Below are 15,418 nucleotides of genomic sequence, written 5' to 3'. Positions count from 1 at the left end.
ACGAGCAGAGGCCTGAGCTCGAGGCCCTAGCGAGGGCAGGGTCCGGGCGGTGGGAGTGGAGAGCGGAGAAATCCTGGGGTTGAGAAGGCAGGTGGGCGGTGCAGGAGTGGAGAAGGAGACGAGGCTTATTTTTAAATTTAAGCTGGTGGGGTTGGGTGTCCCCTTTTTGTTTGGGACAAAATGCCCTTGGGGCTCCCCTGGGCGGTAACCGCACACGTGTATATAAGGGCGTATGAGGCCCGCCCCAGAGCTCCACCCCTCCAGTCTGGACCTTTTCCACCCCGGAATCCCCACCCCCGCGCCACGCGCGCACGCAGACTTCAGAACGCTGCAGTTCAGGCCAGATGTTTATTCTGAGCCCAGGTGGGAGGGTGGGAGGAGGAGCAAGAGGGGGCGCGGGGCGCAGGGATCTTAGTCCCATCGAGTCTCAGGTCCTGGCGGGCCTGGTCCAAGGCTGTGGCTGGTATGTCTCCGGACCCTGTTGGGGGCGCGCTATCTCTGGAGAGGGGCGACTCAGGCTGAGCAGGGTAGAGGACGCTACGGCAGGTCACCCCCTTCCCAACCGATCATTGGCTGCCCCATCAGTCTGTGTGCCGGGGCGAGGGTGGGTGCTAGGTCTGAAACCCGAATTCTCCTTGCCTAGTGTGCCTGTCTGAGGTGTTGAGGTCCCTTCTTACGACACTAAGCCCTCAGTCGGCCGCGAGTCACCCACTACGTGATTTAGAATCCCAGCTCCACCAAATTTTGTGACCTTTGGCAAGTTAATTTCAGAGAGTGCCTCATTTTTAAATATCTATTATGAGGATTATAGGAGTATCTACCCGAAGCTTGTTACAAGGATTAATATGCGTAAAACATTTGGTACTCCGCCTGGCAGAGAGAACGCGCTATGAAGAGTCGTTATCACCTCCCTCCTCCATCCGTCCTACCGGCCCCAGGTTACACTCCCCCTCTTCCCTCCCCCCAACACTTACCTGCCTCACTGGGGCCTGCTGGGCGGGGGGCCGCTGGGCGAGGCTCTCGGGGGCGGGCCGGGGGGCAGGGGCGCTGGAGATGAAAGGCAGGCTGGGGAGTAGGGGTTGCTGTGCGCTGGGCCGGGGCAAGGGCGCCCCCTGGGGGGCTGCTGCAGGCGTAGCGGAAGCAGGTCTAGGGATGGTCATGAGCCCGAGCAGGCTGGGATCGCCGCGACCAGGGGTCCGGACGCGTGGGAATAGGCTGGGGGCCAGGCGGAGATCACGGCGGACGCAGGTTGGTACCTGAGTGAGCGCAGACGAGGCCGAGCCCGGCGGCCAGAGCGGCGCCCAGCACGAAGGCGGCCAACACAAGTGCTACCACCGGCGCGGGCTCCAGGACCCCCGGGGCCGGCGCGGGAGGCTCGGGTCGCACGGCTCTGCCGGGGACGCCCTTGGGTGGCCCTGTGAGGAGTACAACGCAGAGACTGGGCTCATGCCTCAGATGTCCTCCCCATCCCCCTTCCCGACCCCAGAGACCCCCGCTGAGGACTACTGCGTGCTCACTCGGGGGCAGCCGCGGCACCGTGACCACGATGGGCTGCGTCAGCGTGTGCAGGTGAGGGCTGTCGGCACCCAGACTCTCATCGCGGCCACTGCCGGCGCCCGCGCACGCCTCATCCCGAGGCAGACACTGGGAGGAGGGGGAGGCAAGAGGCGGGGACGTCAGGGCCCCGGCTCCAGGGGCGGGTCCCCAGGGCTCCCAAGAGATCTAAGCGTCCAGCACTATATTGCAACCAGGTGTCGCAATACTAGACCCCTGGAAATTCGGCCCCTTCGGACGCCCCTGCGCCCAACCTCAGCCTGAGACCCAGTGCCTACTCCCAGTTTCGAGGTACCTCCGCCCCCAGGTCCAAAAGCTCCCAGACCCCCAGATCCCCAAACCCTAAGAGGCTTCTCCCTCAGATGCCAGAGGCTCTTGTGCCCAGCCCCGACGGGCCCGGGCGCCCAGATTCCCCGCCCCGTGCCCGAGCACCGGCGACGGTGGAGACAGCGTCAGAGGCGCAGGCGTCTGGCGGGCTCCCCGGAGGCGGCGGCAGCGGCTCAGCTGGCAGTGCAGGAACTGCACAGAGGCGTTGAAGACCGGGCGCAGGCGGAAGCTGAAGCGCGCGGGGCGAGCGGCACCTGGGAGCGGCCGCGGTGGCGGGAAGGTGACCGAGGAGTCGGCGGAACAGCCCCCGCGCAGCAGCGCCAGGGCGGGGCCCGGGGTCTGGCGTGAGGATGGTGTCACCGAGCAGCGGTGCAGGGCCATGCCCCAGCGCGGGGAGGGACGGGCCAGGGCCGCCTGGGGGGCGGGGTCGCGGTCAGGGTCGGCTGCCCCCACCGGCTGCCACCCGGCCTCGGTGAGCCCCGTGCCCGTACCTGCACGAACACGCGGCTGTCAGCCGGGACCTCCAACGGCCCCGCGCGGCGCGGGAAGGCGTCCTCCGCGTCCGACAGCTCCAGACTGAAAAGGGGTCGGCGCAGCCTGGGCCCTGGCGCCGCGGGGAACGGGGACACTGGCAGGGAGAAATGGTGGCACAGGGGAAGGAGGATGCGCTGTCCCTTAGGCCCCCTTGGCAAGTGAGCCAACCTCGCCTCCACTGCCTACTTTGGAAAATGGATGCAGTTGCGGTGGAGGATTCACGCGCGCTCGGCTCCGCGCTTCCCACCGCCAGCCGTAAAGCAGCTGGGATGTACCCGCTGGAGACCTGGGCGACATCCCAGCCCAGCCCCTGAGCCTGGGCGCAAAGCTGCGCCTTCCAGGGGAGGAGCCCCCTTCCCAGACCTCTACTTCACCATCCTCAGTGAGCGAGCGAATCCCTGGCCCGGAAGGGGCCGAGGGGCACCTGATGGTGGAGGGTCGGCCTGGGTGAGGTCAAAGGCCCTCCCCTTCTGGAGTCTGAACCCCCCGCTCATCCACCGAGGACCAGGGGCTCCTCTGGGGTCACAGCAGGGCCGTTTGGGGGGAGGGTGCTGGCCCCATTCTTGCCTTTCTAAGGGGAGGGAAGAATAGCAAGGTGCTCTCCCCCAAGACCTTTGGGCATCGTGGAGGCCCAGGCCGGCCACATGGGTCTGGGCCTTTTCCCTTTGTCAGTGTTCCTCACTCACTCGCAGGCTGAGGGCAGCGTCGGCAAAGCGCAGAGGCACAGGGGAGCCTCCACTGGGGTGTGTGGTCACACACACATGCACCACACTGACAAAGACCTCGGCCTTAAGGAGGCGCTCAGCTGGGGTCCTCATCAAAGGATGTTCTCAAATGTCCAGAATTACCGGCACAGACATTCCCTAAAAGCATTGGCGCAGACCGCTCCCCTCCCACAGCCCTTGGTCTCACCTGGCTGCTGGGACTTCGAAGAAGTTGGGGATCCCAGAGAACCTGGAAAACGGGGGATGGGGCAGACCCCACCTCCCACCCACCCCCGTTCCCCCAGGCGGGGTGGGTGAGAGGGTGCACTGAGAAAGAGTAACACGGGAGTGGGGGTGTGCTGGGCCACGTCCCCTTGCCTGTACATACCAGCTGACTCGCTGGGCAAGGTGGTCATCCCTGGGAGCAGGGCCAGCAGCAGGATCGCGGTGCCCAGCATGCTGGACCGGCTGAGGCAGCACTGGGCCCAGCAGGTGGGCAGGCGGTTCTGGCCTTGGCTGGGGGGCCATTTGGGGAGGCAAGGAGCGGGGGCGGTGCACTGATGGGCCGACATCAGAGCCCACGGCCAAGGCCTGCTGGAGATTAAGGGCTCTCTGGCCAGACCTGTAGCTATTGGGCTGGGGGGAGGTCCCTCAAAATGGCCATTAGATATGGGGCTAGTCACTACAAACACCTTCTCTCCAGCCCCCAGCCCTGCCTGTCTCTCTTCACTGCAGAGGCCCCATCCACCAGCCCCCGAGCCCCAAGGTCGGGGCTCACGACGCCTTCCCTGGCCCCTTTCCCCACCTCACTGCCAGGCCCTGCCAGGCTCACAACACACACCACAGACACCGCAGAAGAAAAGGGAGGGGTTTTATTCTCAAGCGTCTAAGGATTTACAAACGAGGGTGTTTCGTTTTAAAAAGGGACGGGGCAGTACTGGCGGCCTGAGAAGGGGTTGTAGACCATGGGCTGGGCCCAGGCCGCCCCAGGCCCCCACCTGCCCACTTCACCCTCTGCCTGATGGAGAGGGATGGCTGGTGACTGGTGACCGGGTGGGTGGGTGGCGGGGGGGGAGACATGGGAAAGGTAGGGGGGGAAGGAGAGGCTCCCATTTAACACTGAAGGCGGGTAGGGGAAACGGGCCGACACACACTCACAAAACAGAAAATAAAGTTAAATAAAAATAAACTCAGGCAGCTGGCCCTTTGGGCCAGCCACGCGACCTTCCCGGCTACCCACAAAGGCCCCTGTGGCTGGGGCCCATGAGGGAGGGCGGGAGCCAGGCCTACTGGCCCCGCACCCTGCCCCCCTCCCCTCACAAAGGGGATTGGAGCAAAAGAAGGTGGCCACCCCCCAGAGGGGGGGAGCAGAGAAAAGATGACTTCGAGTACTTTTTAAAACATGCGGCGTTTTGTGACTATCCTAGTGGTAACTACGGTCAGTGAGCTAGATGGAGGCTACAGTGATGCCTAGTCTAGATTGCTTCGGCTACATCCAGCGAGCTTCCCCACCTTTGGTGTTGGTTGCTTTTTGCGGTTTTTCTGGAGTTTTCTTTTGTTTTTTGTTGTTATTTCGTTGTCCACTTGATTTGCATGCATCACCAACAAAAAGGAAACACACCCCCTCCTCCTGCTCTCGCTGCTCCCCAGGGCCCGGGCCTCGGTGTGGGCTGGGGACTGGCCAGCTCTGGGTGAGTCGAGGGGCGCTCAGGGCCACTACGAGGGCGTGACTGCCTCCACACGCCCAGCCCTCGGCCTGCCCCACCTCTATCCCTGTCACACATCCTCAGACCCCCACGTCCACTCCACGTGCCCTCAATCCCTGTCTCCCCGGGCCCCATGGCCCCCACTCCTGTCACCCGTTCCCTCCTCCTCCTCTGCCTCACCGGCACCTGCTGCCCTCCACCATGCCCCACACCTGCCTTCCCTGAAGGCCACCCTGTGTGGCCACGGCCCCTTGGGCTCCCTCCACACCCCCCGAGGTCCTCAACTCACCCCTACAAGCTGTGGCCAGTCTCCAGCCCCGAGGGAGGAGCACCCCGCGCCCCCCCACCCCAGAGCCCACCTTTGGGACTAGTCTCTCCCCGGCGGGGTGGCCCAGGCCCCCAAGGCTCGGCCCCCAGCCCCCCAGCGCCCGTGGGCCATCGGGGGGGCTGCCACCACAAGCAGCTAAACATGACTTTGGTAAAAGTTTCTGAAGGTACCGACAAACCCCATGAGAACAAGCTCTTCTCCTCCCCCCACCCCCCAAACACCCCACCAAGTATAATAAAATACGATAAACTCCAAAAAGGACCCCCTGAGATCAAAAAGAGAAAGAGAGAGAGACCAGCCCGGGTCTGGCTGCAGTCACAACGTCCAGCCTGCCTGCCCAGGGCGAGGACGCCAGCCAACTGACTCATGGCTTGCCGGAGACCTAAACGGACCCAGGGGTGCCGCCGGGGGTGGCAGGGCCTGGGCCAGGAGAGAGGCAGAGGCAGGGAGGGAGACAGGGAAAGCCAGAGAGGTAGAGAGGGAGGGGACAGAGAGAGGGAGATGGAGCCAGGGTGCATGTGCGTGCGAGGCGGCGGTGGGACAGCGCGGTGTGGAGGGGAGGGGACAGGACGGGCGGCTCTCTCCCGGTCCCTGGGGGCCGCCCCAGCCCAGAGGTTACAACTGAATAAATAGCGAGTCTGCTCGCGGCCTGCTGTCTTCCGTTCACAGTGTCTGTCGGGGGGGATGCGCACAGCCGGCTGATCCTGGGACGGGAAGGGCTGGGGCCTGGCGGGCCCATCTGTCCATGGCTGGTGGGCAGGGAGTCAGGGGTGGGTCGGCGCCCCCTACTTTCTGTCCTCAGCCCTCGGCGGCCGTCCAGGTCCCAGGGCTCCCCTGGCGGGCAGCTGGGTGGCCGGGTGGGGAAGGGGAGGCCGGTGGCCACGCCCCCGGCCCCCAGTGGGCTGGCCGCCGCTGTGCGGCTACCTGAAGAAGGGCAGGTGGTGCTGGCTCAGGACCCCACTCGCCCGCGGCGACTCGGTCTTCGCCATGACATCCTTGAACCAGGACGCCACGTCCACCTCCAGCGTCTCGTAGCGCTTGATGAAGCTGTGTTCCTGTGGGGCCCAAGGCAGGGCACTTAGGGCAAGGGCGTCTTCCCTGCTAGCCTTGCTCAGGCCCGGCGCCCAGTGTGGCGGGGGGCTTAGGATGGGGGCTGGGGAGGGCCCCGGGTACTCACAAGTAGCTTATTATACTTTGGTCTCTTCCTGTGATCTTTAGTAAGGCTGGAGGGAGAAGAGGAAAGGAAGAGAAGTGAGAGCAGGTAGGAGAGGCCTGGCCGCCCTCGTGGCTGAGTCGGGTCTGCAAGATCTGTGGGCAGAAGCCCGCACCCTCCCAGGCCTGCGCTTGGGCCCCCCACCGTGACAGAAGCCCAATGTGGGCAGTGAGACGCCCATGGGAGAGGTGGGTGGGCTCCCGCACGGGAGGCTCCAATGTGGACGTCCCGCGGCGCTACTCTTGCCAGTTGGTGCAGGACACTCAGAGCCCTTAGCCCGGGGGCGCCTCTGCTCAGTTCACAGCTCCCCCAGGTGAAGCCCGAGGGCCACCCTGCCAAATACCCCTCGGGCTGAGTCCAAACCCAACTCCTCGCTCCCGGGGCTCAGGCTCCAGCCCCCACACCATCCTGGGGCCCCTCTCCCCTCCCCAGTGGCCTGGGCGCAGGGCCACATCTGACCTCACCCTGCCTTCCAGAGCGGAGGGCGGGGGCGGGGCTCCTCACCAGTCTTTAACTCTTAGTTGCGGCATGCGTGTGGGATCTAGTTCCCTGACCAGGGATGGAGCCCGGGCCCCCTGCATCGGGAGCGTGGAGTCTTAACCGCTGTGCCACCAGGCAAGTCCCCTCACCAGTCTTTGACGAAGGACTGAAAGTCCCCCGAGAAGCCCATGTGACCAGGCAGGAGTGGGGGTTCTTCCTGTAGGACTTTGGTGAGGACCTCAAAGTCCGTCTTGCAGTTCTTGTAGGGAAACTGTCCCGTCGCCAGCTCCACCTGGGAGAGAGACGGGCAAGGCTGGGCCGGCCAAGGACAGGATCCTGCCCTTTCCCGCCACCTGCCTCTGTACCCCGAGAAGACCCCACCCCTGGCCTCAGAGAGCAGGGACCCCAACTCACCAAAGAGATGCCCAGGCTCCACACGTCGGCCCGGATGTCGTAGTCAGGCTTGGTGGGGTCCGGGGGGTCGATGCGCTCAGGCTGCCGGTGGGAAGTAGGAGAGGGTGGATGTACCCCTGTGGCTGGGGTGGGTGCACCGCCCCTCATGCCCGGCCGCCGGGCGCTGCTGGGCCCCACTTACTGCCATGTAGGCAGCGCAACCCGCGCTCCGTGTTTTGGCTTTGGAGTCAACGAGGCGGCCGCTGATGCCGAAGTCGCAGAGCTTGATCTGGCCCCGCTCATCCAGCAGGATGTTGGAGGGCTTGACGTCCCGGTGGATCACGCCGTGCTTCTCCTTCAGGTAGTAGAGTGCCTTCACGATCTGCGGCGCGGGCAGAGGAGGGCACCAGTGATGGCAGGGACGGGGCCTGGTGGGGTGGGGGGGGGGGGTTGGGGACCACCCGCCCGCCCGCGCCCCACCCAGCTGCTCACCGCCACCGTCATCTTGCCCAGGATCCGCTCAGGGATAGGGCCCTGCACCCGCTTCTTGAGCTTCTCGGCGCACGTGCCCATGAGCTCCATGGCAATGAAGACGTCTGTCTGCGGGGACAGCAGGCGGCGGCTTGGCGGGGTGGCTGTACCCTCCTGCCCACCCCAGACAGGCTCGGGTCCTGGGGGAGGGGCGGGGGGCATGGGGCTGGCTCAGAGACCAGCACGGGAGGCTTGGGGGGCGGGCGGCCGGCTCACGTTGGTGATGAAGGTCCCGAAGCACTGCACGATGTAGGGGCAATCGTGGCTCTTGAGCACCACGTCCAGGTCCATGAGGATCCGCTTGTTCTCTTCCTTGTTCCCCGAGCGCCGCATTTGCTGCACGGGACAGCAGGGGCCTTAGCGCTGAGCCTGGGGCGCGGGGCCCACCCGGGGCGGGGGCAGGCTCACCTTGACAGCGATGACGTGCCCCGTCTTCCGGAAACGCATCTTCCACACCTGGCCACAGGTGCCGCTGCCCATCTCCCCCAGGTTCTCCAGGTCGTTGATTTCCGCCTGGTAGCGCTGGCGAGGAGAGCCAGGGCTGGGGGTCCACCGGGCCTCTGCCCTCCACCCCCAGCCCAGACCTACCAGCAGCGTCCTGCCCACCCTCCCTGGGGGGGGCCGAGGGAAGGGCAGTACCTGGCCCCCAATGGTCAGGTAGCCCGTCTGCTTCATGATCTCCTGCAGCTTCTGGTCAATCTCGATGCTGAGGGGACAGAGAGTGGGTCATGACCAACCTGAAGCCACCCCAGCCCCTAACACACAGGGTTCCACAGAGCTCACCAGCTCCTCCCTGAGGCTTGCCCTGCGCCCCGCCCCGCCCCGCCCCGGCCCCAACCTCCCGGCCCTCCCCCCGGCCACCCTAGCCGCTCACCTCTCCATGCTGCGGGGTGTGAACAAGGTTGACGGGAGCCCCAGCATGTGGCGGGGCCGTGCGGGGGGCGTGGGGTGCTGCGGGGAGCTCTCGGAGGACGGTGAGCGGCTGCCCCCATCGTTGGCCAGTGGGAGCTGCAGGGCTGGGGTGGTGAGAACCAGGGGCGGGGAGGGGGTTAGCTTCCAGCTGGCCCCAACTCAAGGGCCTGGAACCCTCATCTTACCCTCCCTGGCATCCCTCAGGTAGGGCGGCACAGCCCCCTGCCCTGCTGGGCTGGAGGAGCTCCCCGCTCCCAGACCACTCCTAGGGTGCCTTTTCCCACCCCACACCCCGCCCACTCCTCTGACCTGGAAGGGCTTGCGGTGGGCTGTTGAGGTGGGGTGGTCCCCAGAGGCTGAGGGTTCATCCCCAAGCCTCCCCTGACAGAAAACGGAGGCCCAGAGGCGGATGCCGTCCCTCGGGCAGGCAGCCTCCCCGCTGTGTCCTTTTCCTCCCCACCTCCGCCCGGGGAAGCAGGCCCAGGGCCACCACACCCACACACTGGACCACACAAGGCAGGAATGCCCGCTGGGATCAGCCCGAGCTCTGGCGCTGTGGGCAGCCTGACCTTCGCTGGACCACCCTGGGGAGAGAGTGGGCAAGGGACCTAGGCTTCCAGCTGCCTCGCCCAGCACTCTGTTTCAGGGTCAGGGAGGGCCGCCCTCTGGCCTGCGGGCTCATCGGTGAGCCTCCCGGCCTGGCCTGCGGAGCTAGGGCCGACGAGGCAGGGGCAGGACCCCAGGCTGGGGTGAGGGGATCCAGGTGGCACAGCCCCTCCAGGGGCCAGGCCAGGCAGCGAGTTTGGTTCTTTCCAGAAGCCTGCATGCGGACAGCTCGGGCATGCTACAGGCAGGCAGCGGGCAGGCAGCGTGCAGGCAGCGGGCACCCCAGGATGGGCAGGCGGCATTAGGGGACGGGAGGGCGGGAGACAGACAGCCGGGAGCCGAGACTCGGGGCCCAGCTGCCCAGAGGACGCGCTGCAGATACAGGCCGGGGAGGGGCCTGGGAAGGGAGAGCAGATTCCCTGAGGGGCTAGGAGCCTCCGGGCTGGGCAGGCCCCAGGGTGGGGAGTGGGGGCCAGGGTGATGACCCTCCAGTGAACCCCTGAACCCCGGAGACCCTGGCACTCGGCCTCCAGAAGGGGAGCCCCTGGCTGGGGAGGCTGCAGGCTACAAGCACCTCCCAGGTTCACCTTCCCCTGGAGAGCAGGCCAGGAGCTGGGGGCCTGCCATTCTCCTTAGCCCTTGGCTGACGCCCCCTCCTCTCTCCACACTTCCCGCACGGCCCACCTTCTCCTCCCACAGTTCTCCAGGCACCTGGTGACGTGGGCCCAGTGATCAACGGGTAGAGACAGGTATGTTCAGCACCTGGTGCCCGGGCGCTTTGCTGGCCTGCAACCCTGACCGCAGCCAGGGCGAGGGGCAGGTCTATGAGCCTGGCCTGCAGTCCTAGGAGGGCCTGGCGGGAGTGATGGAAGAGCTCTGCGGACCCCGGGGACGTGGCCGGGCCCAGTCCCCTCCACTGGCCCGGAGGCCTCTCCTCCCGTGCCCTCCCTGCTGCTCTGCTCTGCCGGGGCCAGAATCCCAGTCGTAATCCCTCCCTCTCTGGCTGGACAACCTCCGGGGCTCCTGAGGACCCTCGAGCTCCCCCTGCACCGGGACCCTGAATCCCTGTCAGGTTCAGGTTCCCTGGGGGCACCAGGGCCCCCTTTCTGAGTGAGGACCACAGCCCTCTCCTACCCACACCTCTCGGGGTGGTGTCCTGTCGGTCCCCTCCCTTACACAGTCCACCGGGCCCTCTGAGGGCTGCCCCAGAACCCGGGGCCAAGGCTGTAGGGGGACAGAGGCTTCCAGCCAGCCCCACAAACTGACGCACGGTAGGCGTGTGAGCGGGGCCGGTGCGGGGTGGCTAAGGTGGGGTGGAGGGAGGTAGACAAAGACCCTGAGAACAGAAGTCACAGAGGTGGTACCGGGCCCACGGCAGGTCAGGAGGGCAGAATGAGAGCGAGAGGCTGAAGGGGAAAGAGAGAGAGAGAAGAATGAATGAGAGAGAACGAGAAAGGACACGGGGCGGGGGCGGGGGCGGGGGTGGGGAGCACGCGGCCATCAGGAGCCACACACGTACCAGGCTGTCAGTCGACACACGTAGGCACACGCACACAGGGCATGGCACAAACCCACGCAGATGGGCAGACAACATGCCACAGGGTCTCCAGCAGAGCCACAGAGCCCCTCACCTTCCGGCGCGCGCGCGCGCACACACACACACACACACACACACACACACACACTTCCCAACCTAGTCCTGCTCACATGCACAAGGACCAATGAGGCCAGACCCCCACCCCATCTCTCTCAGCACCCCCGCCCTTCGCACAGGCATGCCCCACACCCATCTGCTCCCAGATCCACTGGCACCTGCCCTCCGCCCCTAGGGGGACTGCTTCCTCTACTTCCATCCCTGCGCTGCCCCCACCTCCCAGGAGACCTTGCTCAAATTCCACCTTCTCCAGAGGTTTCCCCGACTGCAACCCTGCTCCCTGCTCCAGCCGGCCTTCCCTCCAAGGCGCCGGGGTCTCTTCCACTTCCCACCCGGAGGCCCTCAGTGCTCACTGCCCTCCAACCCCCAGGGCCCCCCACCCCCTGGGGCGCGCCAGCCCGAGAGGACAGGGACTCAGTCCAAGCCTAGCATGGCTCAGCCCAGGGGGCGACACGGGTCCGCTGGGCTGCTGAGACGGATGAGCAGCTCTCCCTCCCCCCGCTCATGCACACGCCTGCAGGCACACGCACGGACACTCGTGACCCCCTTGGCAGGCGACAGACTCCCGGCCGGCGAGGGAGTCTGTCTCCTCCTCCAGGGAGTCCAAACCTGAGCCCGAGAGGAAGGGAGGAGCGGGAGGTGAGAAGACAGAGGAAGTGGCCGGGTGGGCCGGACGCGGACGGTGTGGATGGACAGAGAGTGAGGGTGGGGGGGGGGGATGCGCACACGCACACACGGAGCACGTGGGAGGGGGAAGGGGGGCGATGGCATTCTGCGGCCGGGGCAGCGGTTAGGTCAATGGTGCAGAGGTCCAAGCAGCGATGATAAAAAGGCTGGTACCTGCTCGTTGGGACGGGGCAGGAGCAGGGCTTAGAGTGATCACAATAACTGGATGGGGAAAAGGAAGAAAAAAAAAAAAAACAACACCACGATAAATCACAACGGAAACAACCGATTTGTCCAAAAGAAAAGAAATCAAATCAAATCATAACGGAGAGGAGGGGGAGGCACGCGCTACCAAACTGCAGAGATGGGTAGAAACCGACAGAGACGGGAGAACTGGGAGGATGGGATGGAGCTGACACAGACACAGACGCCTGGAGGGGGCTCCCCGCGGCCTGCTTGCCATGGGTCTCACCGTGCCTCGCTCTGCATCTGGGACAGCCACCCTGCAAGGCACCCCAGGCCCCGTACCTAGGCCTGTCTCGTCCACGCTGGGGTTGGAGGGGGAGTAACACTGCAGAGCCCAGCGGGGACCCTCCAGTCCTGGCTGGGCTTCCTACCCCAGGCAGTGTCCAGTGCCAGCACTGCCACCTCGGGTTTTTTCCTGGGCCCCAAGAGACACACACACACACCCCCAATCCAGTGAGAAACCCACACGGGCCCAGGTCAGGAAAGGGAGGATGGGGAGTGGACCCTACACAAGGATGGGGGCGCCAGGCTGGGGGAGCAGGCAGTGGTGGGGGAACCCAGATGAGGAAGTGTCTTCCCCATCCTGTCAGGATGACTCCACAGGGAGCTACATAAGCCACAGGAGTCAAATCAGAGGGGATAAAAAGGAGAGCAATTTGCTGGGTCAAGAGAGACACAGAAGGCATGGGTGTGTGGGCAGGGGAATTCCCTGGTGGTCCAGTGGTTAAGACTGCACTTCCAACGCAGGGGGCACGGGTTCGATCCTTGGTGGGGGAACTAACATGCCACATGCCTCGCGGTGCGTCCAAAAACAAAAACAGAAAGCATGTGTGTGGGCTGCTGTTCATCAGGTCTGTAGGGAGGGGAAAAATCTGACTCCCTCTGAGCTTCAAGGATATGGGGAGGGGATCATGCAGGAAATCACAAGGAGACTAGATGTGGTCACGGTGATTCCGAGCCAGGTGTGGGTGCTGGGGGGTAGCTCTTGACTCCAGATGACAAGACGCCAGGGAGACAGGCACGGGGACTGTGGGACCAGAAAGGAGGTGTACGTGCCCTGGGATGCCTAGATAAAGTCGCACTGGCCTCAGGTATCCCCGGGCTGGATGGGTGTGGGTGTGTAAGAATGGGGAAGTCACTTGATTCTAAATGACAAAGTCACCACGCTTGGGAGTTGCGTGTTTATTTCTGAAGAAGCCAGAAAGATGGCAACAGTGAAACGAGTCAGAGGAGTATGAGGGGGCCTGGTGTATATGGGTAAACTGTATGTGGGAGGGAGTCCGCTGAGCCCAATGACAAGATCCCAGACACGGACCCAGGTGCGGAACGGGGCGGGGAGGGGGGGGGGGAACCTCTTGACACAGTCACTGAGATGGCGGGAGTAGAATCAGCTGGTGAAAAGGGATGTGTACATGTTAGCGGAGGACCTGGATGTAGTCACGGTCGCATGAAGTAGGAGAAGCAAGGCTCAGGGTAGGTGCCAGAGGCGCCGAGGATCCCGGTGATTGGGGGCGGGTCATCAGGTGGGGGGCCTCGCCTGGAGCCGGATAACTAGGCTCCCAGGCCCCGTTAAGGGGGAACCCCCAGGCAGGGGAAGGGCTGCCCGGGAACCCGCGGGCCCCACGCCTCCCGGGTCACCGTGACCCTGTCACCGATGGCCGATAGCGAGGAGCTGGGCGGAGAGGAGGAGCTAGAGCGCCCCGGAAGCGGGGGCGGGGCCTGGAGGCGGGGGCGGGGCCTCCCGCGGCGCGCGCCCCGCCCCGCTCGCCCCCTCCCCCACGCCGCCGTGCTTACTGGGCCTGGGCCGCTGGGGGCTGATATCCAGGTTGAGGTCGATCCTCCGCCGGGCCTCGCGGTTCTCCTGCTTCAGCTTTGCTTCCAGGCGGGACAGCTTCTGCTCCAGGGAGGACGCCGCCATCTTCCCCGCCGCCGCCGCGCACCGCCCGGCCGCCCGTCGGTCCCGCAGACAAACACCGCACTGCGCCTGCGCTCGGATGACCCCGCCGAGCCGCCGTCTCGCTCAGCAGGGCGCATGCTCGCGGTGCACACCCGCCCTTCCCGCGTGCGAACTTCCGCGCGTGCGTGCTTCGTCCCGACCGGAGGGATGACGCCGCCTAGAGCTAGCTGCTGGCAACGTGCGAATCCTCTCAGTGTGAGGCGCATGCGTGAATTCCCGAGCGCTCCGGCAAGAGGCGCTGTCTGGAAACCCACACTCACCGTTCCGCTAACAGCGGTGGGCGGAGAAAGCAGCGCGCAAGCGTACAGAGGAGGAGACCGGGTCACGCCCGTGGCCTCTGCTGCGCCTGCGCACTCGTGACTTTTTTTTTTTCTTTTTTTCCTGTCGCTGTCCCCGGTGGTCGCCATGGTTGTGTGTCCTCAGCCTCGTTCTTTCTCTTCCCGGCCCGGCCATCGCTGGCACCTACTCCCTCTCGGAACTGCCTTTCTCATCTCAGACAGTGCTTCATTAGGATCCCTGTTATGCTTAATTGCTGCCTCCTCACCATAATTAGGCACCCGGGGCAAGCCCTTTCCGTTTCAGCAGGCTCAGGGTTAGCCGAGGACATGTAGGATGGGCGGGGTAGGGCTCGGGCCACTGTCAGGACCCTGGGAATCCAGTGGCGTGACCCCTGCCCTCGGCGACTGGGGGGCCGGTAGGGGGGCCAAGGTCAAGGTCCGAGAGTTCCAAATCAGACTTGCGTGGGACATTTTAAGACTCCCCTCAACTGCCCTGCCCCCAAAATTTGCTCCCAGCTCCTGGACAACGCAGAAGATAGGCCCCGGGGTTTGGTGCCTCTACCTGGCGCCTCCGCGGCCTACACATTTTCTTTAGCTGGTCTGAAGAGTGCTGGGAAAATGTCCCCATCTGGAACCCTGGGGCCCCCGGAGAGCACCTTGCCTCTGCTCTCTGGTGCCAGGAGGAGGCTCGCATTTTGCAGACACCATGGAGGTGGTGATCCCAGGAAGTCAGGGTTGGGCAGGCTGTGTCCTGCCCGCTCCAGCACAGGGACACTGTGATGGGCGTTGAAGGCTTGTGGTGACTCCTCTGGTGACAACTTACAGGTGGAGCAGATCCAAAACTGTGGAGCCGGGAGACTAACAGGGAAGGTAGAGGAAGAGCAGTTCTCCAGGAAAAAACCTAGGCAGACGATGCCACCTGATTTCTCCTGGTTAGCTGAGGTCTCTCTCTGCCTCTGCTTCCGGGATGCACTGATACCCTTGATTCTGGAATGTGACTGTCGCCACTTCCCTGTACTTGGTCTGGTGGAATCGAAGGCTTAGACTGACAGGAGTGGACACAAGGATCAAGATTCTAGTTCTCATAGTTAGTATCATTTATTAAGCACCCACTGATATACATTCCCTCACATAGGGAACATGTGAAAGACAAAGTCCCAGCCTGTCTTCAGAAAAATGTACCCTCCACAGCAGGTGTTCTTAACCTGGGGTCTCCGATCCTTAGGCTGTCCATAAACAGCCCTCTAGGGGATCTGGGGGAATCTGCTGATTGCCTCAAGTTGTTTGCAGAACTTTTCACATACGTGAGCATTTTCCTGAGGAAGGAGG

General features: G+C 64.3%; 2 protein-coding genes across 5 annotated transcripts; both read right to left on the bottom strand.

Moving 5' to 3' along the window:
• Positions 1-277: 277 nt before the first annotated feature.
• TGFBR3L (transforming growth factor beta receptor 3 like) lies at positions 278-3,691 on the bottom strand. The gene is given in 8 exon segments (XM_032625500.1): positions 278-1,047; positions 1,257-1,415; positions 1,518-1,644; positions 1,987-2,295; positions 2,373-2,515; positions 2,518-2,780; positions 3,328-3,369; positions 3,498-3,691. Coding segments are annotated over 8 exon segments (1,305 nt in total). The 3' UTR covers positions 278-979.
• Positions 3,692-3,971: 280 nt separating this feature from the next.
• Positions 3,972-13,844, bottom strand: MAP2K7 (mitogen-activated protein kinase kinase 7). 4 transcript variants are annotated; one of them, XM_032625515.1, is made up of 13 exons: positions 13,649-13,844; positions 11,783-11,830; positions 8,645-8,786; positions 8,410-8,476; positions 8,179-8,292; positions 7,987-8,106; positions 7,732-7,839; positions 7,442-7,621; positions 7,261-7,341; positions 6,996-7,138; positions 6,331-6,376; positions 6,078-6,208; positions 3,972-5,902 (listed from the first exon to the last, which is right to left on the bottom strand). In XM_032625515.1, exons 1-13 carry the CDS (start codon positions 13,770-13,772, stop codon positions 5,536-5,538), a joined length of 1,671 nt encoding a protein of 556 aa, XP_032481406.1. In that variant the 5' UTR covers positions 13,773-13,844; the 3' UTR covers positions 3,972-5,535. The 4 variants fall into 4 exon arrangements, with proteins under 4 accessions (XP_032481406.1, XP_032481407.1, XP_032481409.1 ...); XM_032625516.1 differs by lacking the exon at positions 11,783-11,830 and having other exon boundaries at positions 13,649-13,843; XM_032625518.1 differs by having other exon boundaries at positions 5,238-6,208; positions 13,649-13,828.
• Positions 13,845-15,418: the final 1,574 nt, after the last annotated feature.

This window comes from Phocoena sinus, chromosome 3 (genome assembly GCF_008692025.1).
Source record: "Phocoena sinus isolate mPhoSin1 chromosome 3, mPhoSin1.pri, whole genome shotgun sequence".
NCBI classification, from domain to species: Eukaryota; Metazoa; Chordata; class Mammalia; order Artiodactyla; family Phocoenidae; genus Phocoena; species Phocoena sinus.
This window is presented reverse-complemented; position numbering and strand designations above follow the sequence as displayed.

Bases quoted from the DNA above. Each gene is read 5' to 3' on its own strand.
- MAP2K7 (XM_032625515.1), bottom strand. From the start codon at position 13,772: ATGGCGGCGTCCTCCCTGGAGCAGAAGCTGTCCCGCCTGGAAGCAAAG. The intron at 8,107-8,178 runs GTGAGCCTGCCC...TGTCCCGTGCAG, and splicing joins GGCACGTCATCGCTGTCAAG to CAAATGCGGCGCTCGGGGAA. The intron at 6,209-6,330 runs GTGAGTACCCGG...TGGGCCCCACAG, and splicing joins CAAAGTATAATAAGCTACTT to GAACACAGCTTCATCAAGCG.